The sequence below is a fragment of the Lepisma saccharinum genome, chromosome 13 (genome assembly GCF_977018435.1).
Source record: "Lepisma saccharinum chromosome 13, izLepSacc3.1, whole genome shotgun sequence".
Lineage (NCBI taxonomy): Eukaryota > Metazoa > Arthropoda > Insecta > Zygentoma > Lepismatidae > Lepisma > Lepisma saccharinum.
The window spans coordinates 81824932-81850727 of NC_139241.1; the positions used below are offsets into that span (position 1 = coordinate 81824932).

A 25796-nucleotide genomic window follows, 5' to 3' on the forward strand; every position below is an offset into this window, starting at 1 on the left:
TACGTATCATAATTTTATTGACACACAAAATACAGTTCATCTGCTCACATACAGTTACTATATTTACAATATGGCACATTGTTTGAGGTAAAATACTTAACAATCAGTGATGATCTGGAAAATAATCGTAATCGTAATTTCTTCCATATCTGATGTTAGGAACACTGTGTATTAGATGATTATACAGGCCATGAGTATTAATGTTAGATCCATAATTAATATTTTCTGGTGCAACTAGTTTGTACTCAGAATGCCTGACGCCTTTAACACCATACTCATTATAATCCTTAGCATATCTGTGATATCTGTAAAGCACTGGTTTGATGTGATTGTGCTCATGATGATGATTTTGTCTAATATATGGATAATCATAATGGTTTGGTGTACCTGCGTATCCATAGCTTTCATGTCCATGAAACCTGCTACCAACGTCATATGGATCATAGCCATAAAGTGGAGGCCCATTGTCATGATGATGATGAGGAGGAGGAAACCCAAATCCATGGTGGCCATGACTGTGTGGAGGGTGAGCATGGTCATGTTGACCAAACGTGTGTGGATGGTGACTATGGTGTTGACCATAGCTGGGTCGTCCATGGTTATATCCATGCCCACTATGTATACTATGACCATAGCCATGAATAATATGACGATTATAGTCTTCCTCATGATCATGGATTTTGTGACCATGACCAAATGGGCTATGGATGTGACTGTATGGTATCCTGTGGGAAATACCAAGTGGCCTACCATATCTAGAGTAACCATGGATACGATGATGACCATAATGATTTCCACGAGGACCAAAACTGTGATGTCCGTGTCCACCAAAGTGGTTATGTCTATGGTGATGACCAACTCCTGCATGGTTTCCAATGCCAATGTTGTGTCCTCTATTGAGTCCTTGATGGCCTTGGTTAAATTGATTGTATTGTGATTCGTACCCATTATATGGCTGCCCAAATGAATGCGTTGAGTGACCATATCCATGTGCATATGTTCCATAGCCGTAGGATCCATGGTGGTGACCATGGGTCTGATGTGGCAAACCTGAAATTGCATGAAAAATAACATTATATTAAACAACGGCGGCGATTAGGAGGACGTGTGGAGCACTTGCCCCCGAACTACGCTAAACCTTATCTACCAAGGGAAAGTAAACTGTCCTTGCCCCCACTCCCCCCAGTTTTGGCACTTTGCCCCACAGTTTTGGAACCTGATCGCTGCCACTGCTATTAAACTTTAATCGAAAGGAATTCTGTTTCGTCCAAGGAATGAAAAATTTGAAATCTCTTTGATAATTTAATCTCATCTGCAATCTTTTCTGTGTCAAATTTTAATGTTTTGTTGTTTGTGATTTATTGTTTATAGCCTTTTTATCTTTCTTAATTTAGTAATTACTGATTAAATTATCACTTGCACAGTCAGCAGCTCTATATGAACATACATTAATTATACTCAAATACCTTATTTTATTATTAGAATAAGATCAACCTGATTGAGTCTCCTACCACCCGAAAAAAAAACCAGGTATGTTTATGAAATATTTTAGATTTAGATATTTGAAGATTATCAAAATGTAGATTGTGTAATGGGACAATAACATATTAAGGAGAGGGGCAGGAAAAAGACAATAAAATTAATTCCACAACTAATTTATGTAGAATGCTGATGTCACACCACCGCATCACAATATGTAACTTTTGTCCATTATGTGTTATTGTAACAATTGTTGAGGAGAAATTCAGAGGCGTGCCAGCTCTCCTCATCTCCCCCAGAGCTACCCATGACTGAACATTTAGCTGTAGTCAAATATTGGCCTGCAGTGCAGATGCACTGAAGGTTGGAATTTTGTTGCGTTAATTTTCTTGAAGATAATAGGTTAATTTGATTATTTTGCTCATTTTTCTACCCCATAATGGTATTCAAAATGCTCTCCATCTGCTGAACCAGTGGCGAATCCAAAACAAGAATTGAAGGTAGGTGCTTAAGATAGTAAAATTCTTTCCTGTAGTACAAAGCTCTCACCTGATAAATACTCAATGGTCAAAAAATTGTGTTTTTGAATTTTGTTTGCAGCACCCTAATGAATCACCACAGCTGGGGATAGTACAGAGATGAGACCCTTTATCTTTGGAGTGTTCTCCCATTTTTGATAAAGACACACAACAAATTTATTCACATGAGAGCAGTTTAATCAGACCTACTGTGCAAATGATACACTTTGTGTTTACTAAATTCATATGGTGTGAAGTGTCATTATGAGGCATTCACTTTAGAAAAAAATTACAAAAAAAATTTGACTGCTGAGGAATCTGCCTTTCATTAAGCTCTAGCAAGGTTTTACTTTAATGATGTTTGAAAGTATTATGTTTTAGCTTGACAGGCTTTTTCTTTATGACATATTCAAGGAGGGATGGGTCCAGGCCAGTGCCACATTCCCCTCCAGATCATGTCACATCCCCATAAAACATTTAATTATCCAGCGTGTCTAGGGGCATGGGCGTCGGGAGGGAAGGGGAGTTCGAATCAGGATTGCCCAGGTGGGCCCAGCCCAGTGTTCCCCATAACAACCCACCTTGAAAAAAACCACTCAAAATGTGGATTTTTTCAGAAAATGTCGTCAATTATTGCTTTATATAATTCTGAAGTTCTAGAATTGTCAACAGTTTGAGAAAACTTGTAAAATAGAGGCTTAGCCAAGCTTACAATACTCAAAATAATTCATCCGTTACAAGTCACAGTGGGTTTTTTCAGGATATTTTTCTCAAATCAAGCTAGAAATAGATTAACAGAAATAATACGAACATGTATCCAAGAAACAAAAATCAAGAGGGTCTGAAATATTTTTTATAGAACAGTGAACAAACAAAGCTTATAATTTTGAAATGTGGTAGCACTTTAGATATCAGTCACTTCCGTATGTGGGCAAGCGACATAATTTCACCTATGACGATCAACTTTTACAATAAATTTTTCCATGTATAAATCATTTCATAGAAGAATTGAGTTAATTTTATTGAAATGTCTTGAAAGTAGAATAAAGTTAATGTTGTATAATTAAACCAAACACTTTTCAAATGATTCATTTCATTTCTCAAAATTTAGTATGTGTGCAAATGTTCTGTTTTCTTTCCAATGCCTGAGACAGTGACCCCTCCCTCCCTCCAATTCAGTGCATTGATTGAACGTTGTGAGTAGACCTCGGATTTTTAGGTTCTAAAATGTGTGCTTTTAGTTTCCTAAAATAGGCTCTAATAATCCTGAAATAGGTTCTAAAAATCCTTAATAGGTTCTAAAAATCCTAAAATCGTACCTAAAAATCTAAAGTTAGGCTCCAAAAATCCTGAAGAAGGTTAAAAAAAAACTTAAAATTGTTCAAAATTCCTGAAAAATGCTGATTAGGTATTGTCACCGGCAATGAAATAGGACACCTATATCCTGAAATACGCACTATTTTGTATAACGTTGTGTGTGTGTTGCCTAACCGTACGGTGATGGCAGAACTTACCATGGGAAATTTGCTGTTAAAATCCATTCATTGCCATATAGTTAGGCAACATTGTAGCCTCCCAATGGCTCAGTGGTATCGTCGTCATCTTCCAATCAAGGGGACCCAGGTTTGAGGCACATGCTGGTTCGGATCTCACTTTAAACTGTAGGTCCAGTCTCGATTAGCCTTACTGTGCATAAAGTGGACTTAAAACACCAACTCAATCAATCAATAGTTAAGCAAAAATATTTTTTCATGTTATCCACAGTCAAACTCTGCAATTTTGTCTGTAAGGATTATCTTCTATGCTGAAAATAGTCTTTTAACAAAAACATATAGTAAGTGGTGCAAACTTCAATGCTGAAATGTTAGTTTACAAAGCGTGAATGCCACAAAGTGCCAATGTGACTCAAAAGTGACCACAGACCACTTTGGATTGTGCAGGTAACAGTGGAACCAGACATTTTGCTTTGTTTAGAGCTTTGAAAAATCACCATGCACTTGGAGAATGGGAAATCGACAGACAGGTCGTTTCAAACACATTCGTCATTGAATTTTTCGTGGCGAAACAAAGCAGAGCCTCTGTGTGACATAAAAATCCTGTAAAACCTTTAAAAATACATAAAAAAGGCTTAATTTAGGTGCATAAACTTAAAATAGGTTCTAACAAGCCAAATAGTTTTTTTAGGCACTATAAAACTTCCTCAGTTGTTGCATTTTTTAACGAAACTCTGACATAACTTATTATTTCTTACATACCTGTAAAGGAAAAATAGGTTAAAAACCTGAAATCCGAGGTCTAGTGATGAGTTCCTTACCCATGTAGCATAAATGTTATTTGTGGTTAGGAGCTCTATACCCAATAAGTCGAGCACTCATAATCTACCACAATTTCATTTTTTTATTCTTAAAAATATTGGTGTGGGGTACTCAAGTAAATACAATCCATATTTTGACTATTTTTGACATTTTCAAACCTTTTCAGAGACTACAATTTCGAGCTTTGTGCATAAAACTTTCAGGAGCATTGTGACATTACTTGCACTGTAAATTCACAATAAAAGTATCAAAACAAAATGCAGAATTTAGGAGGAGCATGGGTGGGGTGGATGGGCAAAGAAAGACAAGTCATCTATTTAGTGACCATGATAACATGTTTCTGCAGCTAGAAAACTTGACAGACTGCAATGGTATTACATGTGAGTGAAATTGAACAATGTGTTTCAACATGGTGAGTCAAAAACTGATTTTCCTCATGTTGCATGCATGCTCTATACCATGCTCTCTTTTTTTCCAAAACTGTCTACAACGCATTTTCGGAGTATAAGGAATTAAGCATAGTAATTGAAGACTAAAACTGGTAAACGCTGTAAGTACCATAATAATTCAAACACAGTTTTCCACGTTAAACTGTGGAATGCGCCATGCTTTATAATGTGGTAAACGTGAAATGTGGCCGGTAGCCCTCTTAAGTAATTCAAAGGGTGTGTAATGAGGTCACTAGTGTGCACGTTCTTATGAGCTGATATGCGGAACGATGCGATATTCCAACACTTTCGCTTTTGGCACTTACCTCGTTTACCACTTTTAGTCCTCAATTCGTCGGTCCGCAATTTTGCAGTAAAACTTTTAAAATTATATTTCATAGTTTAGGAGAGGAGTGGTGATAAAATCACAAACATACATTTTGCCATAAATGCAAAGCTTTTGAGTTGCAATTCTTAGAGTTACAAGATAACTTAGTTAAGGATTGGTGTCATATTGTATTTGAGAAAAAAATGCCACCATGTTTAAAGATGGTGAATGACAGACTGATTTAACATGCCTTGGGAGAGCTTTACGTTATGCAAATATTTGAGGTTAGATTTTCGTAGATTAAGAAAACCAAGTCTCAGCTACGTTAGGACATTACTTGAGCTTGAGGTTTTTTTAAATAAAAACTCTGTAATATAGTGTGTGGTTTAGGAAGGGTGGGAGAAAGTCACCAATTTTGAGACCATGATATATGTTGCAAATTTAGAGTTCTTAAGCTGAAATTTATGTCACAACTAGATACACCCAGGGAATGATTTTATTTTGCATTTGTTGAAAGCATTTCAAGATGGTGGATGAAAAATTGATTTTTCATATTCTGTGGTAGCTCCAAATTCTGATGCCACTTTCAAATACCTGCCTAAACTACATTTTTGGACATTTAGAAAAGAGACAGATATTTTAGGGTATTTCGTAAGATATGGCTTGACAAATATTTTTTTTTTAAATATAGTGCATATGTATGTTGGGATCCAAATTGGGGTTACTAATGTTTTGTTCATGGGAACTGTTAGTTTCATAGCAACCAGATATTTTGGGGGATGGATATGGTATTCCATTTGAATGAAATCAGTCAAGACAATTAAATATGTCAGCCTTATAATGTTGGCATGGTTAATACACAGATGAGATATTTAAACTTGAAACGTTCAAAAAAATGATAAGAAAAAACAACTGTGAACAAAGTGTATTCAAACAGATTTAAAAGTGTGTGTGTGTGTGTGCAGCTACCGTATGTTGTAAAAGTAAAGTTCCCGTGCATATAGCACCATGCCATAAAAGCACATTCAGGGGATATGGGGTTAAGGCCAGACATATTCTTGATCTTTGCCATTTTGGAGGTGATGGGATCACAACCAAACTCCGGCTGCCTTTACCCCCATTGATTTGAGGCTGGGTGAGTCCCAGAGCTGCTTTATGCAGGGACAAGACCAGAAAAATCTGACCTTAGATCACCCACCCCAAGATTCGAATCCGGGAATTCTGCATGAGCAGTCACACAGCGTGTCTACTTTTTTTTTTTACATTTTTAATAAAAGTAATACCCCTAAGCAGTTCTATCCCCCCTTTTCTCTCTATTTTCTCAATTTTCTCTATTTTTCCCGTATTTTCATTGGGACAAACAAACATCCATGTCCAAACCAGGATTCTAACCAGGGACCACTGGCTTTGCAGTGTGCTGTGCTAACCACTCTGCCACAGGGGTTTACTAAACCACCACAGCTATCAAGTATTAGTATAGTATTGCAACCCTGCGAACTGATCAGATTTATTAACTGTTACACCATCCAGAAGAGTAGAATCAAACTGTTGGTCATTTTTTCAGAACAAAGTATTTTAGATAATTTCATAATTTGTCCCTCACTGTGGCTTTGCGGTCATGCTTTGGGCTCCGGCTATGGGATGTGTGCAGGTTTGAGTCTCCTTGGGGAAATGTAACAACTTTTCTCCTGAGATTTCAGCCTGTGTATGAGACTGGTGAACACTCACCATCACGATTAATTTGGGGAGCTAGGAATGAGTAGCATAACCTGGTCATGAAGACCTACAACGATAACTGGGGGTTCGTCGTGCTGACCACGTGCCACCCCGTAACTGATTGCATAATCTTCCACCTCAGAGTAGGATCAGGTAGGAGTGCAGCCGGCTGTCGGTAGGTAGGCCCGGGCCCTCAATGGTCTGTTGCCGGACGGGTTATGTATGTTTTGAGTTTAATCATTTCAAGGTGTGGGACCTTGATTGTCAATTCTTCACTATGTTAACAGAAAATATTAAATAGATTTTGATTCAGTGAACTAAAACAATACAAATTGAGTGTTCCAATATATTACTATGACAGAAAATGTATTTCATTTTCAAAATATATATATTTATAAACATAATCTGAAAAAAAACCTATAAAACCCAGTTCTGAAAAAAACGAAAAACCCACCCGGGTTGTTTTTTTTTTTTAAAAAAAAACGGGCAAAATGCCAACCCTGATTCGAATGGGTCGGTGGACCCCCCTGGAAATTGACATCGTTCATTTAAAGATAAAAGAAAGCCGAAAGTTTGTTACTCTTATTGTTAAGATCACAAATAAAGTTAATTTAGTTAGTATTCGAACAGAATAATCAAAGTAAAAATGCATTGAATCGAAAACATTGAGTGAAAAATACAGGATCAAGGTTATATTCTACCATTTCATCCAAAGAACAAATGGTTCCACAGTTTTCAAAATTCTGATAGCCTACATGTAATTAAAGTTGCAGGTGAGAGGTCGGACAACAAACTTTATGGGAAAAAAAGTCCCCCTAACATTTCTATAGCCTTTTCTTGAACGAAACATGCAAAAGTTAATACCAAAAGCATTTAAGATACTAACCACATAAAATGCAAAAGAAATAATGGAAAATAGTTAAGTACTTATGCCTGTATTTTGACAAAAATAGCCTGTGTGCTGATGTGTCCATGTTATATAAAATGAATCAATCAACGCGTATCTTCTACATTGAAAGTCACTTTTAAGCTTAACTTGATCTGTCTCCCCTACATTTTTCCTTTTCTTAATCTAACGGATTATAAATACTGCACCTAATAGCAAAAGTGACTTCAAACCAGCTAAAATAATTGGGAAATATATTGATTCCCCCACCTCATTGCACATATTGCAGCATGGTGCCAAGGCGTAAACTTTTTTACATGTATTTTAGAAAAATATATTAATGTTGAACATTATATTATTTTGAGAAATTCGGCCCAAAAATTTCGATTGCACTTACCATCCTTATCATGTACCTCCCCCCTCCCATTCCTGTAGCCAAACCTGGATGGCCCCACATGCCCACTTTCTAAATCTGCCCTTGAGTTGGACCCCTCCCCCTTAAAAACTTTCTGTGTGCGCCTATGCCCTGAAGTATGTCTACAGAGAAACCTGATACTTACCAAAAAACCTGGACTCGTCACTGGAAATAGTCTGGTCTTTCTTTGGAGCTACCTCTATTTGCTCCTTTGTTTCGGAAGCCTTGGTCTCATTTTTACTCCTTGGATCGTCTTCAACTTCATTTTCCTGGAATTCCTTGATCTCGGCCTCGGCCACAACAATGTAAAGCAGTGTTGCTAAGCACCACAGGAGAACCTGAAATCGTAAATGAACAAATGCCTGTACTTAAGTTCAATTCAAGCTTGAGTGAGAGAATTTACGTAACTTTAATAAACTTTTAACTGAATAGGGCTATGTTAAATTTTTATTTGTAATATTGCTTCACATGAAAGCACTATTGCAGTTTCCCAATATGAAAAAAGAAAAGAATGCCTTATGTGTGTTATAGCTGACTAGATCGGTTTTGAACTGAATGAAAGATTATTCCTCACACTGCTGCAGTAAATGCTAATATATGTAAAACCAGTGGCGTGCACAAGGGAGTTTGATGGGTGTCATAACCCTCCCGCCCTGATCCAGTATTCCTTAAAAAAGAACGTCAAATGCAGGAAAAGACGGCAAAACGAGGGCTGACTACTAAAGGAAGTTTAGGTAACCCCCGCAGCTCCTTTAAAAAAAATCTCGGGTCTGCAACTGTATAAAATGCACTTCACACAATTTTACTCACTACCTGAAAATAGCAAATACAAATAACTATTGCGCAGAAAACATAAGTCATACCCATTATATATGATTTCACATAACGCAATAAAAACTTCCTACTTTTTCTGGAGTATCTAAGTTTTTCGATAATTTCAACTGCCTATAACACTCGATAGATTCTTGTTTTAAGTCTACTTTATGCACAGAAAGGCAAATCGGGGCTGGACCTACAATATAAAGTGGGATCCGAACCACTGTGCCATGTGCCTCCACCAGGTATCGAGCCCGGGACCCCTTGATTACAAGCCGACGACGTTGCCACTACATCATCGGGGAGATTCCCATAACACCACGTTAGAATAAGCCCTTGCAACACTAAACAGGCCTAAGTATCTAGAATAACATGCCAAAAATGTATTTTCGCTCCCAAAAATGGGCATGCGCCCTTTCAATCCTGGGCAAAACTTTGGACCTAACCTTGCCCAGGACTATTTTAGTAATAGCTGTTAAATTTACGAAATCATAAAAGTTACTCATTACTTTGTCCCTCATGTCCATGGAGATTAACAAAAGCACCATTGACTTGTAATTTGAATAAACCTGCAAATTTGAGGAGGGGCAAGTGCCCCTTTGTCGCCGCCGAGCTACGCCTGTGCTTTCAGTAATTAACGGTTCAATTAGAGCAGAGACATACTTACAATGCGTCTTACTTCCATGACAAGTCACAGTCAAAGGACAGCTGAAAGATGGAATTTTAAATTTATAGCGACATCTGCTAAGGAAACGTCGATGCTAGCGTCAAAGCATGAAGAAGATATTGCAAAGAGGAAACCACAAGCTTTCTCCACAGTGCCGAGAGGAAAAGAGAAGATATATGTAAGAAAATGTAATTTCTTCACCGGATAAGCACGAGTCTGTGTCATCCTGTATCCTCGTTACAATTACTCTTCTGGGGGGCGTGTCGCTTCCCTTACGCAGGGCGAATTTTATGATTCGGTTTATTTTACGTTGCTTTTCTGCTACATTTAGCAAGACGTTACAACTGAATCGACTTTATTTCTGCGTGAAGTTCAGCTGTTGCACCTAACGCCAAAAATTATAGATCAAAATAATGATAAAATTAAATTAATTGATTTGGTTTACTTTACTTGGCTTTAGTGCCACTTTAGGCTAATCGCTGAGATGAGAAGGAGTGATATGATGAAATTGATGAACACTCATAAAGAAAACCCATACCGGAATTCGAACCCGGGATCCCTTGCGCCGCAGCCTGATGCACTCAATCACGGAGGTCGGCCGGATGCTATTCAACATTGCAAAGAAATTATGCAGTCTTGAATTAAATTACGTAATTGAGATGAATCAAGGGACAGTTACAAATGCATAAGATGGCGTAGTAGTAACGCAGTCTCCTTGTAATCAAAGGGTTTCGGATTCGATACCCAGAAGAAGCACATATTGGTTCGGATTCCACTTAAAACTGTAGGCCCAGTCCCGATTAGACCAGTGTTAAAGTGCCACCCCTTCCATAGTTATTTCTGTAAAGGAGTTGCATTTTTGGTTTGAGAAACATATCTCTTACCTCCACTTTCCTTCAGTTTGTTTGAGTCCACTTTTTGCACAGTTAGGCTAATCGGAACTGGACCTACAGTTTAAAGTTGGATCCGAACTACTATGTGCTTCCTTCTGGTATGGAACCCGTGAACACTTGATTACAAGGCCACGACATTACCACTATACGCAGGCCACTTTCCTTCACTTACTGTCACACACCTACAAATACACTCTGCTAATATAGCGCAACAACTCTTTGAGAACCAAGGCTGTTCATAGGGTGACGCGTGGTCAGCGCATCGAGTCTTATCGCAGCTGTTTTCAGACTTTCGAGACCGTCACTTTTCAAGTAGCTCCCCGATTGTCCTCTCAGAGGACTGCTCGCACAAAAGGCTAGAGAGTTAACCATTTAGTTAAGCGTGAACCATAGATGCAGTCTACATACATTAACAATTTTTAAAATACGCATATTTATAATAATAATAATTTTGGAATAAAATTTGTTTATTTTTATTGATAAATAATAGTTATTATTATAATAACCCGCGGCTCGACAGCCCTGGAAGGTTCTTGGCGTATCTCCCGACTGCCAGTCCCCCTCCCACAATCCTACCGAGAGGTGTATAGATAAACCAGTAATGGGGTGACGTGTGGTCAGCACGTCGAACCCCCAACAGTTACAGGAGATATCCGTGATCGGGTTACGCTACTCATTCGTAGCTCCCCAATTTACGGACGATGGTGGGTTGCTACCGGTCCTTACACAGGCTGAGAACCCAGAGACTGTACCCAGGCGGACTCGAACCCATGCCGTCCTCCAGTCGGAGCCAAAAGCACAGCGCCTTAGAACGCATGGCTACGGAGGAGGACAGTAGTTATTACAAAACTTTCTGATGAAGCCCATGAACCCAAACTCTGAAAGCCATCCAATTGTTCATCCGCACAGATAGTCTGGCACGGCCCCGAATAGCAGGAGTTCCTGGAGGAGACACATTTCAGTGTTTGGGGTCTCATTTTAAACTGTAGGTACAGCTACCATTAGTCTGTTTATACGGTAGCTTTACGTTTCCATGAATTTCTCCAACGTATTCACTTACGATACCAAACGTGGAATTAGAAACTAACCAAGACGGCTCCGGTACCCTTTTCTACACCCTCGATTTTTCGCACATCTCAAATATTCTCGATACAAAAATTAGTTCTTCATAATAAACGATGTTTCTAAATAGCGCGGAAAGTAATTTTTTAGATCTACGTGCTACGAAACACGTTTTTTATGAAATTAAAATTCCTTGCGTAACGTCAAAAAGGTTTTTCAGAACTTTATGATGGCGAATGATGCATTCATGTCACAGGCGCAAGTATGAAGATTTCGGATGATCGATTGATGTCACAGGCGCACCTGATTTTCTTCTTTTTCTTCTTATGCAATAGGAACATTTGCGATTGCGATATGATATTTGTGTGATATATTGGAGGATTGGACATTTCAGACATTGGATTTCATTTATGCGACTTCAGAAATTGGAAATAATAATTTCTTTTTTGCAACTGCATGCCGTAAAGGGGAGGGTTGTCTTTTCTGAATGACTTGTGGGATGGGATAATTTGCGACTTCTAATTTTTATGATGGGAAGGGAGTGGAGGTTGGTATTCTGTGGAAAAGGACAACAAGGACTTTCAACGTAGGAGTTACTTCATTTTTGGAATTACAAATTGAACTTCGACCCACAATTCAATACCTGGTCATGGTAAAAAGAGGTAAGTTACCTTCTTTGGTTTAATTTTAGCCTTCATTTTTTGTATCTTCATGTGTCAATGCGGAAAACAGTGAGAAATAGTGTTGGGGGCAGGTGACTTCGGCCAATTTCTAACATGCCTTTAAAAGGGACTCTATAGATAAAGGCGGGGCCGCGGTAGGGGTTGGGGGCGGTAAGTCAATTACCCCAGGGGCGGAGCCCGGAACCGGTGGGAAATTTGGACTCAACAATTTCAAACGACAAAATCGCAACTTTAAACGGCTGTACAGTCTTAAATACTTTTTTCCGCGCTCCATTTTTTTTAAAATTCACAAATAGGATCACATAACCTTCATAATGAAAAAAAAAAAAAATATTCAAAATTCGAGGGTGTAGAATAGGGTACCCGACCCACCAAGACCATACCGAATTTTTAGGTGAAGCAGTCGCTGTTTCCCACTGATTATAAACAAGATAATAATCTTATGGATGAAATACTTACATCTGGAAACCGTGACTATCATATGTGTATTATGTCTCTTCCTGAATTGAATAATATCTCATGACGAAACGCAGGACACGTCGCATCCTCTCGCCTTCCTCGTTCCGTCCGTCTGCACAAGCTTTTACGTCAAAATGATTCTTCTTTCATGATGCACGCATTATGCACAAGTTGGCGCGGTTTCGACACATCTGTTGTTCAAAGTCAGGATTGTACGTTACACACAACCAAGGTGGTTTGATGTAAATCAGGTTGATTTAAATGAACATTTAAATAGTTTTTTTAAAAAAATCACTAACTTGAATTACCTTAAAGAAATAATTTATAGGGACATAATGTACATATGGGACTTGTTGATATCTGAATCACTTTTGGTGAAAATAAATTAATCTCGTAATTATGGAATGGTGTTTATTAGGCTCTAAGAAAGGAAACAAAATATAGGTGGGGTGAACCTCATACGAAGGGAAATATAATATATAAACTGTAAACACATTTAAATTTTATCTTGATTTAAAATTCAATAATTCATAGGCAAAAGTAGCAAATATTTTGTGTAGAATAATATACAAAATACTAATCATGTTAAACAGTAAGTAACTTCATAAATAAACATGGAAGTTGATATTTTGCAAATATTTAAAAAAGTATAAAAATTCAGCTACAAAGACTAAAAAAAATATTTAAAAGGTTTAATTATATAGTACATCCAGAATGTTTTTTCACTGTAAGAAAAGTTACTGAAATTAAGATAGTTTCATTAACACACTCAACAAACATTACGACCGTAGGTTCATATATATATATATATATATATATATATATATATATATAGTATCAGAAAGAGAATAAAATATATTTACATATATTTTTTATTTACTGTAATCAAACTATTCAAATATTTTACAGAGCCGTTTACCAGAAAAAACCTTTCTGTAGATAAACATGCATCTCTAGTATGTATGGTGCCAAAAATCATAGAAGCAATTTTAAGCGTCTTTTAAAAAAATCGATTTAACTAAAAAATCTCCCTGTATGCAATTTAAACAAATGTTATGAGAGTAGAACTAACATTTTGTTTTGCATTTACAGCAAGCCTGTTCATAATCAGCACTGCCTCTGTGGGGAAGAGAGGGTGCATCCCCCCCCCACACACACAGAAATAAATGCATCAAATCTATTTGATGAGTCAGAAACACACCGATTGATGCATTAAATTGTGTTTTTTTTTACCTTTGCCAAGAATCAGGTTTTACAGTTTGATTTATTTCTTTATTATGTGTAAAGGTAACTCCAAAGTGCATCATATGATGAAAGTGTGTTTTTCTAAATCGAGCTGTACTTTAATGCATCGAATGATACATTTTATGCACCTTCCTGCATCTATCTCGAAGATGCATTTAAACATTTGGTCTGAGCTACAGACTTTATGCATTTTTTGTATCAAATGACACATTTACTTTCTTTTGTGCAGTATGATCGATCTAAAAATATTTCAAGTGAACTAATACAATATTAATTTATAATTATTTCAAAATTACATAGGTATCAAATTGCTTTAGATATTAATATGCAAGCCTGAAATAATTTTAAAAGTCACTTACACTCGCCTCAATTAGTACTCCGGCAGTTTGTTTCTTTATGCAGCATATTTGCAGAACGTACAAGCAAAGGGAATAGGATTATAAGTGTATCAATATACGCTGTATAAAACAGAACTTATTACTAACTTCGTTGACCCTGTACTTGTTACAGAACTTGACGGTTTAAACTAAACTACTACAGCTTAGGAAAATATAAAAAAATAAGTAGAATTGTATCTCTTTTGGAACGTTTTCTTTTCAGCTGATGACATTAGATCATAAATTTCAATATATTTTAGCGGATAAGCCTGTAGGTTAAACATAACTATATTTTCAGAACATTTCTGGAAGACTTACGTACGAGGCCAACCTCTTACATACGGCAGTGAGTGTGTAGCAGAATACGTCTATCTTATTATATGAGCATTATGCGAGTACATACATACGCGCGCACATACACACTATTATTAGGCTTACCATATTTTTTTGGGTCCAACCCAGGACATATTCGCGATCAACTCCTAACTGCTGATTTTCAGGTTTTTTTTTTACAAAATTGAAATTACTTAAAAGCCTTAACATTTTATTGGAACATTAAACTATAAATTGTACAAGAAAAAATATTAACATTATTTTCTAAAATCAATCAATTAATTTTCAAATGTTTAATTGAATAATACATTTTCTGATGTTTAGGAAACCTCTCTGTTCTAGGTAGCATTATCTGTTAGTTGTAGTTTTCACTAGACATGACTTTCTTCAGAAATGGCTTTTTGTTTTAATAAAGGTTAAAAAAAGTTAAAGTGCTTCCCTGTGCTTAGCACCACGCCATGAAGGCGTATAGGGGGTGTGGGGATACCCCCACACTTTCTTGATCCGGTCGTGTGTGGGGGTGATGTGATCAGCATCATTTTTGTTTTAATGACATCATAAAATTCACATGAAAGTTCTGAATTAATTTTAACATTCAGCAGATGTTTAACAGTAGATACTGGAAGTCTACCTCTTTCTGCTGACCAAATAAGCCCCATAATTGAAAACACACTCTCAACTGGAGCATATGTTTCAAAGACATAACAAATAACCAAACTCAACCATTTTAGAAATGTTGGCACATGAAATATCAGTCTTTTGAAATACCTTAAAAATTGCTTGCCTTGACCACCAAGACGCTCACGAAGTACGGAAACGGAACCGCTCGGAAGTCGATATCTCGAAGAAAGAAAAGGTATAATCGATCCTTATAATCGATCGATCCTTGCCGGTCATAAATTCTGGTCGTGAATGTTCAATACCGGTAACTATATTCACGTTCAGATTCTGAAAATCCTGGACATTTTGCAATCCCGGACATCACTCCGGACAGCACTAAAAAAACAGGACTGTCCGGGCTAATCCCGGACGTATGGTAAGCCTAACTATTATGGAATAAACTATTCCTCGGACAGTGTAGTGACAATCCCGTCGCCTTGTAATCAACGCGTTGGGGGTTCGATCTCCTGTAGAGATATTGCACGGTGAGTGATATTCCACTTAGGTCCAGTCCCAGTTAGCCTATCTATGCGTAAAGTGGGGTTAAAACTAACTTTACCTTAGGTAAACTGTTCAACTTTCAGAAAGGATAGACTACCAAAGTGAGAAACAAACAATTAGGAATTTGATGATAATTTATTTATTTCATAAATACAAGGTCACTGATCAGTTTTAATTGTACAGTAAAATTCAGCTTCAACACACTAAATAATCATGCATTTTAGTTACGTACGACTGTTGATAATTATTACCCAGAACTTATTTTAAATAGTAATACGGTAATACGATGAAACTATTTTTCAAGCCTTAAATTAACTTTTATATTTCATTATTTTTTGGTGAAGCATCGTCCTTAAAGTTAGAACTTTGTGCCAAACATACACATATTAAAAGGCCTCAAACTATCAACTCTTCAGAGTTGCCCCCTTCCTGCTAGCGTACTGGTAATGTCGTCACCTTGTAATGAAGGTAATCCTGGTTCGGAACCCGGTGGAGAGACAGAGTGGTTCGGATCCCACTTTAAACTATAGACCCAGTTCCGATTAGCCTATCTGGACATAAAGTGGACTTAAAACAAAAACTAAGAAAACAGAATTTAGTTTTCAGAGTTGATTGCCATATCTTCATAACGTGGTGACTATCTTCCATTTCCAATTCTAAACACACACACACATACAAAATACGCATATGTTACAGAAAGTTTTAAATAAGAATAACCTCTATTAATATGTCAGTTTTGAATTATTTGAAGCTCAGTAAAGTGTACCTCTGAAATTTAATTGCAGTTACTTAAAACTCCAAATTGTAAATTTTACGTTTTCTTCATACCAGCTATATACCAGTTATATATGAGTAAATACACGAGTTTCCGAGTCATAATGGAAAACATTTCTTATGGCGGAAACCATTCATTTTTAGGTTCAATGTTGTACTATCTACAGGGAACATGGAACAGTTCAAGATACCTACTGTTTGAAAACAAAATCTTTTTGAAGATCCTTGGTGACAACTTTTGGAGATATAGCAGAAACATTCGAAATATAATTTTTCATTCCACCTTAATAAACAATCCTCGAAGCCATATAATAATTTTGCAATTTACTGTGATTGAAATGAAATTATAGGCTATGTGTGAAATATCTAGGCTTTTCGGGAAAACTGAGATTCAATCTTTTATTATTTTTATACGTTTTTGTATTTGAACTAAATTTAATAGACTTCGGCATCGATATTATAATAACAGTTTGTTGTTGCTAATCATCCCATGTCTAGGTACATAGTTTGATACACATTTTGATTGTCCAATGTTTCTATTGAAACCTTTTAAACGTTGAATACTCTATTTCTTTTTAATTTCACTTCAATATTAATATTTAGTTTTTCTAACAAATTGTTAACATGGTGTATTTTACATAATAACAGAGACTTTGAAATACGAAACTAAGCATAAATGTAATCGTTTGACGTATTCTAATGTTAAATAACACTTTAAAGGTAACACCATTAAGCCTTGTTTCCATTATTATGAAAAAATATAAATATGCTGACCAAGGCAGTAATTTATTTTATTAAAAACATAAACTATCAAGATACAGAGTCTGATGAAGACCTTGCTAGAAGGTTGAAACGTTACGTTTAGTTTATGTTTCTAATAAAATAAATTACTGCCTTGGTCAGCATATTTATATTTTTTCACTTTAAAGGTGTTTATATTTTCGTTACATTAATGAAAGTTTCCCCAGATGGTTCAGAGTCAAGCATTATAGTTTTATCATGTTCTACGTTGTCCAAAGTTGTTTTTAAATAGCCAATATGTGAACACACATGACTTAAAGTAAATGGTTGTGAATGATATAAAGTGTAAACTTTGTGTTTGATCACAATAAGTTATTCAGTTCAGCATAAGAGTGGACGTCAGCAGGATTCATTCCATGGAGGGGCAACCCAGGTACTTTTCCGTGGAAGGGGACAAAGGACTCATATTTCCCCCCATAATAACTTTCGCTCTCAAGAAACACGCATGTAGTTTGAAGTTATCATGTTTCTACAACGCCCATATAATAATTTTGCAATTTACTGTGATTGAAATGAAATTATAGGCTATGTGTGAAATATCTAGGCTTTTCGGGAAAACAGATTTTTTTTGTTGCTTTCATTTAAGTCACGCTGAATCATTTTTAAAACTAATATAATTTTGTATTGAGCATGTGTAAAGGTTCTAAACAGTAATGATTCAGTGATCCAGCATGTCTAACGTTTGCTATTTCAAGAATAAACATAAATATCTGCTGTAAAATTGATTTTTTTGACTTATGTGCTTTTCCTCAAACAGCCTAGATGTATAATTTTAGGTTGATATTAATCCCCTCCGCCCCCTTCAGTCTTTTATGATTTCGCACCCTTAGTATATATACACCGTATTTTGTAATGACCAATTGAATTATCCTAGTTACGGGTAAAGAAGTAATATGTTGTCCTGCCAGTACGGTATCCTATAAACCGTCCACCACTTTTCCCCCCACCCTTACGGCTAGGCTCTTTGAATCCAGTGTACACTATCTCTCCTCCTTGAGCGTACGGTGGGCCATGCTCCAGGTCATGGTCATGATGATGATTGCTACGGTGATGGTGGTGGCGAGGTCGATGCTTGTGGTCATTGGAACAGCTGTGTTTGCCATGAGGGATATCGTGACCTTGAAAATGTCCGCCATGTGTGTGGTGGTGTTTTGGAGCATGGTGTCTTCTGTGGTGGTGAGGGGTTCCATGAGGGCCTGCAGGGAAGGGGGGCGGGACAGAGTGGTGTGGACCACCGTGAGGACCTTTTGAGTGTTTCCCAGAATGGTGCTGGTGCCCATGGTGACAGCTGTGACCGTGTTTACCGTGAGGTACATCATTACTCGCAAAGTCACCGTGAGAGTGGTGGTCAATGTGAGGACCTGTGGGTAAAGGTGACTTGCTGCGGGGATGGAAACCTCCTTGTGGTCCCGTGGTGTGGTGCTTTTCAGGATGGCTTTCGTCAAGCGGTATGAGGCGATCAGGTCCGTGAATATCGTCCAGTGAACCGAACCCAGGACTCGTTGGACCGAAGTTCGGTCCAAAGGCATCTCCGGGAAAGCTTGTACCTGATGGGCTGTCGAGGAAACTTAGAGGACCATCACTGAACGTGTTTACCCCTTGCGGACCGAGACCATTGAAATTATCCGGAGACCCGTTTCTAGAGTTTTGTGGACCAAAGAAAAACTGGTTCTCGGGCTGCTGTGTGAATCCTGGAAGCTTCGGTTCGATGTGGTCGATGGAATCAAAATCCGGATCAAAGTTAGGAGTCAGCCACGGCCAGTCCGTAGTGGCTTTGATGGTTATGTTGGATGAAAAGTCGGGAAAAGATGTGGCCGGGAAGTTTAATTCGTTCTGTCGCTTCTCAACTCTTGGTTGTACGCTGGATTGGTCTTTGATGAACCTTTCGGTCGTTGTGGTCGGTGCGGGAGTCGTGCTGGTTGTTGTTGTTCTGATGGTGGTGGTTGTTGCAGGAGACGTCCGCGCAGTTGTTTCCGGAGCAGTGGTGGCGTCTTCCCCGATGAAGTTTCGTCTCGCCGGGTCTTCTACGACAACGTTCGACAGGATGGTGAAGTCGCCTCCTTGCTTCTCGAAACGGAAAGGCGACGACGACTTTCGGTGGCTTTCGTCATCGGTGTCGTCACGGGAGAGGGAGTCGGAGGGGAAGTCTTGATTCCTCTCACGGTGGAAGAAAAAGCCGCCTCGTCCTGGAGGAAAAAGCATGTTGTGACATGAGAGATCTTACGCTAGATAATTGTTCTTGACAAATTATCAAAAAAGAAAGGCAATGTCGAGGAATACATTGTACAGGATGTCCGAGAAGTCGCCGTACCGCTAGATGATATTATATAATACATATTACGCCTAGATATGACATGTTCATTAATTGTAACATATGTATATATTTCCTTACATTATAACATACTTGCCAACTTTACATTCTGTTACATTACATCGCTTGTCCGTGCATTGTTGTTCGTGCATCCACACACACGCCACTGGCCGTTCCTCAGCACTGGAACTATGTCCGCTCACATCAGCGGATGGTACAGTCATGGACGCTTCTGCGTTGTAACAAATCCATTGACTATCGATGATATCATTTGAACACAGAAGTGTCCGTGACTGTACAACAACTGACAAACAAATTACAGCGAGGCTTCCGTGTGACCTTCAGAGCAGCGATGCCAATCACAAAAACGAAATCATTCCCAAGCCACCGAATACCGGCCAATTTTCAACGCGGTCGCAACAGGATACATGACCTGAAAATTCCTAATTGGAACACAAGGAACCTAAATCAAGAACACAGCTTTAACAGCTAGGAACGTATATTATAAGCTAGCTAAGCCATCTACAAAGCCTATAGACTACAATACAGAAGAAAATCAAGTAGAAAATGTGCATAAAATTGTTCATTTCATTAAGAAGATGGTGTTTCATGGGCTGGAAACACTATTTCTTAGAAGTTAGAAACCTGTTCGGATTTCTTCAAGAATGTACGAAGTACCATTCTGGCCGGTTAAGGCTCGGATGGACCATTGGATGACATCAGGGTAGCTGTTTTTGAAATTTCATCTCCTTTAGAAAACCGCTAAAATGTTCCAAAATCTGAAAAAAATTAATCCGCTTGAATTTCCTTCTAGAGCATTCACTTGAATCTTCGCGTGGTTTGCTTTCGCTGTTTTGATATTCCCGATAGTTTTTTGGCTACGCGAGCCTATCATTAGTAGATGATATTACATTTTCAAAATAATTTTACGATTTGCACTTCGACGACATACCACAAATTCGAGGTCATTGCCTTCCCGTAACAAGAGTGGTGAATTAGATTTGGAAGGCAAGAAAGTGCTAAAAGTGTATTATATTTCAATTGAACATATTTTAGATTTACACGTCAAATTTTTAAGGTCGAGAGACTTTCTGTGGCCTACAGAATTTCTCAATAAGAGCAGTACACACACACAGGTAGGCTTAATTTTTTGAATTTTGTGTAAAGATTTACTTGAAATCACCATTATTAAATTTGTTTTCCCTGCTATTAGATGATTAATTAACTTACTCTGTGAGGGTTGAGAATCCGAATGTCCATCACCTGGAATATAAAAGCTTAAATCAATTTAATTACTTTTGTCCTGCAGAAGAAATATTAAAGCTTTACATCGAATTCACTGGGAAGTAGGTTTATATTCATAATTAACATTTCCTTATTGCAGGATGCAGGTGAAGTGGTGAAAAAATATATTCTTGTAAAATGTTTGAAACATGTCCAAGGATGAAATATAAAGGTGACAAAATTACGGTGTACAAAATATGAGCAATTAGGAAATGAGAACTTGGAAAGTCAAGAATAGGATTTCCAAAGCATAAGGATTATATTATATTGTATGTTACTTATTTGTTTGAAAGCTTGCAAAACTTGTGCTCGAGCCTGTCGAAGGAAGATACTATTTTGAGAAAGTTTGTTTGATTTCGTACTTCATAAAATCTGTCATCATATCAAAGAAGGCTTTCCAAATCGATATAATGAAAAACTAAATATGCTGACCAAGGCAGTAATTTATTTTATTAAAAACATGAACTAAACGTAACGTTTCAACCTTGCTAGAAGCAAGGCTTGATGGTGTTACAATCGATATGACGTAACCCATCTCCACCCATTAATAAGCTGCACCTTATCCTGGCTTTGAGGGCTGAAGTTTCTTTTATGCTTGACAATTTCCTTGAAACATATTTCAACATTACGTTAGTTACTGATACTACCTTTTTCATACTACTATTATATACTTACTATTTTAGTTGTTGTTTTCATAAAATAGATATTCATCATATGTTCTTATTGAATGAATCACTTATCTAATATCACAGACACAAAATATTTAGTCAGAGATATTTATTAATATTTATTGACAACAAACAGTATAGTGGTTAATATCCAAGGAAATTCTCAGTTTCCTTCTACATGCAAAATATGGCGACGTTTATTTGTTTATTTATTGTCTTTCTGTAGAACTCTTACCACGCTACATGAGAATAAATTAAGAGCTTATTGGATGAGCATGTTAAGTAGTCAACTATTGATCGAAGGTTCCTGGTTTTAGTCCTAGCTTGTGTTCCTACATTAATTTTATCCAATAAAAATTCATGACCATAAATGAAAAAAATTAAAAACAAATGAAAGGCATTATTATAGGAGAATCTAATGAACTCGCCTAAAACGAATAAAAATCCTTCTTCATGAATCCCTTATGCCGCTAAGCGTCGGGGCAGCACGTTCTGTCCATCTCGTCCATCCCGGCGTAGGGACGTGGCGACCCCATCGCCCAGTGGGAAACCACTGCAATTAGCCACCCGAGTATTGGCGGGAAAACCATAGCCATTGAGATTGGGAGGAAATGCCCAACTCCACCTCAAGAGCAGAGTATACCAAGGGGTTAAGCCCCACGTTAGGATATCATTCAGTGGATTCAAAGGGGAATTAGAAGATTTGGACTGAACTAAAGAAAAAAGGAGGGGCTAAAAAATTATTAATTGTGGCTGTATGAGAATAAGTCTACTTATGCTAGGAGATCCAAGGTCCTTGTTCGACCAAGGGTAGTACTATCTGCCCATGTATTGTTCACTTAGTTACTTATTTTGGACTGGCATTATCCTCTTCCCCACTTAGGTTACCTCCTCGTCAGAAACTACATAATCCTGGTCCCATAAATGTTCCATTTCCTCTTCTATTTCCTTTTCAGAGAGATATTTCTTGTAGTTTTTACTCGTATTGTGAAGTAAGCTTACACTACGAACAGAGGATAACTAATCACAACAATGGTAACATTCAAATAACAGAGGCGTTTCCTACAATGCTATCAAAAGTTCAATTGTTGTCAGTTAAACTGAAAAATATACTTGAGAAATTGGTATCACACTGGATTAGCGTTGCCAGATTTCTAAAATAAAAAACGGGACATATAGACATGGATATAGTTAAATTTATTTTTATAACATTTTTAAACATTACAAAATCAATTGCAGTTTAAAGCATTGTTAATGCCGAATTTTTATCATTTTGACAAAATATAGTAATATTGGAGTGAACACTTGGCGTCCTTAAAGATAACCTTTGTTTAGAATAATCACTACAATAAGAACACTTTCTTTTTGGCATGACGAAATAAAAGAAAACCTTTTACATCAGCTAAGCCCTGAATATTATCCACTCCACTCTGATTCCATTGACCAAGAAAAGGAACACGTGGTAGCTGTATTAGAACCAGAACTGCCTTTGCCAGTCGTGAGTCGCTTCTTATTCGACATTTCGACAATCGACAATGAACAGTTCTAATCCAATGTTAATATGAAGATTGAGTGGTAAATGGTAATTGGTATCCAATTAGGTTAGTTATAAATTGTTATTAATTTCTTGGTATAAAATGATTTTGAAATTTAAATTCGTTTTTTCTTTAGCTAAATACGGGACAAATGAGCGTTCCGAGAACATTTGTCGGGACACCGGGACATTTCTTTAAAAAAGGGGACAATCCCGTATATACGGGACGTCTGGCAACCCTACACTGGATCAAGAGTGGAATGTTGCGCCCTCTTCGAAAATATTATCTCAAACAATTTTATGAAAGTTAAGTTTAAGAAAGGTGTGAATAAACAATACTAACCTTTACTTCCCCTGCTGTAATATTCCGGTCGTACGTGTGCCGTGGGTCTTTCAATGAATTGCCGTGGAGGTATGGAGTGAATTCTTCTCTTGAATATTATAACCTTCTCACCAAGTGTTTCCATCCACAGGAAAGTGGCGCTGAAGAAAAGGAACTAGAAGAAATTATATTAAATCACTGCAGTTAGAGAAATTATAGTTCTAGCCTATATATAAGTTCGAGTTAGGCATATATTCTTAGGATACTTTTTGTATTTGTTCCATGCTTCAAATATGCCGATACTCAAGTGTAAGTGAATTAGTAAATACAAAAATTTCTAAGTTTTGGGGTATATTTTGCAATCAAGAACTGACAACGATCATTTTCAATGCCAACCCTAGCTTGCTTGTGCCGTACAGTGAGATCCATGAATATTATCGCGCAAATTATCCATCACCATGTTGGTGCACTTTATTGGACCCAATAAGAGCTTCAAGAATTAAAAGAAAACTCAAAACAAGCTGTTGACAACTTCTGCACTAGCATAAATAAAAATCAATCGCTTAAAAACACATACGATGTAAGAGAAAAATTAATGAAAATAGTCATGGACAATTTGCACGGTAATACTCATGGATCCCACTGTACAAGAACTTACTTACTTAAGTAATAGCCCTTAGAGATCCACATATTTTTTTTATCACTAAAACTAAAATTAAAGAAACAATTTTGTTATTAAATCACTGCTTCCTTTCTTGTTCATGAGGGTGCAGTTATACGTATAATAATTAAAAAAAAAATACCAAATCAAGGGTATGTAATATATATTTGTAACCATAACTGCTGTATGCCTTGTATGTAATCAAACCGATATGTAATAATATATACTTGTAACTTTAATTATACTGCAAAATAAGTAATGAAGTAAGTATCCCAAATAAGTAATGAAGTGGATGTATTTGTACTGAAATCATACTAATGTTATATGTAATAAATGACGTGCTCTATACTGCTGCATATAGAAATATCTACAATGTAGTCAACCGAACAAGAATAAATTACAATTACTATTACATCATTAATAAAAAAAACAAGAACCAATTATAGCATGAGTAACACTCATATTTTATCGTTTACTAAACCTAAAAAGATATTAATTTTGCATATGCTTTCTTTTGTGTACATAGATGCAGTTACATAGTAATTATAATAATTATAAAAATTACCATCATTATCAACCAATTGTACACTTTCACGGACATGAGTGTCATGTTGGAACGCACATCCCGGGCTGGCTGAAGCGCCCACCACGTGAATTTTGCCTCCTATGTACGTTATCTTTATGACTTTATGAACAAAAGTAATACAGATACATTGGAAACACCCTGGGGAACAATGTAATTCATTTTAATTTTTTTTATAAAAATGTTCCCAGTTGAAAATTCGAAAAATAAAATGTGGTGGGCTTGCAACCTCTCGGGTAAACTAGGATTAATAATTTGGAGATCTTGACCTCATATCTCTGATTCGGTTTCTCCAACTAAATACTCCATATACGTATACTATTGTATCTCTTATATTACAACCAAAGCTAACTCAGCTTAACACTACTCTTTTGTCTGTGTTCAATCTCTCAGCTATCCCCATAGGCGCTTTTAGCAGGTGGGGAAAACCCAGTGATGATTGGCCAAAAACAAAAGAAGGAAGAAGCGAATAATGTGCAGTTTATCTGCAACAGCCGCAAGAACCAGTAAGAGAGGAGAGTGAAACTTTTACCCGAGTAATTGATAAGTTTCACTTCAATGATGGAGATAGATGGGTCCAAAGTATTGCATCTCGCGCTTTCTAAAAACCTTTGCTTTGAATATGATGTAATGTTACTATTTTCCACAGTGGTGTAGGAACGTTTTTGATTTGGGTCACAAAATTTAACGCCTGTATGTGTGTGTGTGTGTGTGCACAGTATAAACATAGGTCATTCTGTTCTATAACAATCGTCTTACGTGATTCCTGGATTCGAATCCCGGCCTGGGCATGGATGTTGCTTGTGACTGCCCTATCATCAGTTCCATATCATCACTCATCCTCATCGCCGCGATTAGCCAAAAATGACAGCAACGATGTAAAATAACATTATTCAATTCAATTCTCAGGAGGTTGACAAAAGTAATGGACGTAAATTTGGGGGAGGGGCAAGTGCCCCGCCAAGTAACACCTACGACTAAACAAAGAGTACTTACATGGTGCCCTAGCTTCATTCTCCGAGCGGAATGTCCCCAGCCGAGGCAGTTGGCTGACAGAAACCGACACGCGTGACGCAT

At 37.2% G+C, this 25796-nt stretch overlaps 1 protein-coding gene across 1 annotated transcript; it reads right to left on the minus strand.

The window, feature by feature from the left end:
- LOC145996833 (uncharacterized) lies at nt 1–25796 on the minus strand. Its single transcript, XM_083133365.1, has 7 exons — nt 25716–25796; nt 23497–23650; nt 20898–20930; nt 18310–19542; nt 11550–11596; nt 8231–8423; nt 1–1050 (listed from the first exon to the last, which is right to left on the minus strand). The coding sequence occupies exons 1-7, from the start codon at nt 25794–25796 to the stop codon at nt 104–106; spliced, it is 2688 nt and encodes an 895-aa protein (XP_082989491.1). The 3' UTR covers nt 1–103.

Bases quoted from the DNA above. Each gene is read 5' to 3' on its own strand.
- LOC145996833 (XM_083133365.1), bottom strand. From the start codon at position 25,796: ATGCGTCACGCGTGTCGGTTTCTGTCAGCCAACTGCCTCGGCTGGGGA. The intron at 23,651-25,715 runs GTAAGTACTCTT...AATTTCTTCTAG, and splicing joins GAATGAAGCTAGGGCACCAT to TTCCTTTTCTTCAGCGCCAC. The intron at 8,424-11,549 runs GTTAGTTTCTAA...TTACGATTTCAG, and splicing joins AGGGTACCGGAGCCGTCTTG to GTTCTCCTGTGGTGCTTAGC.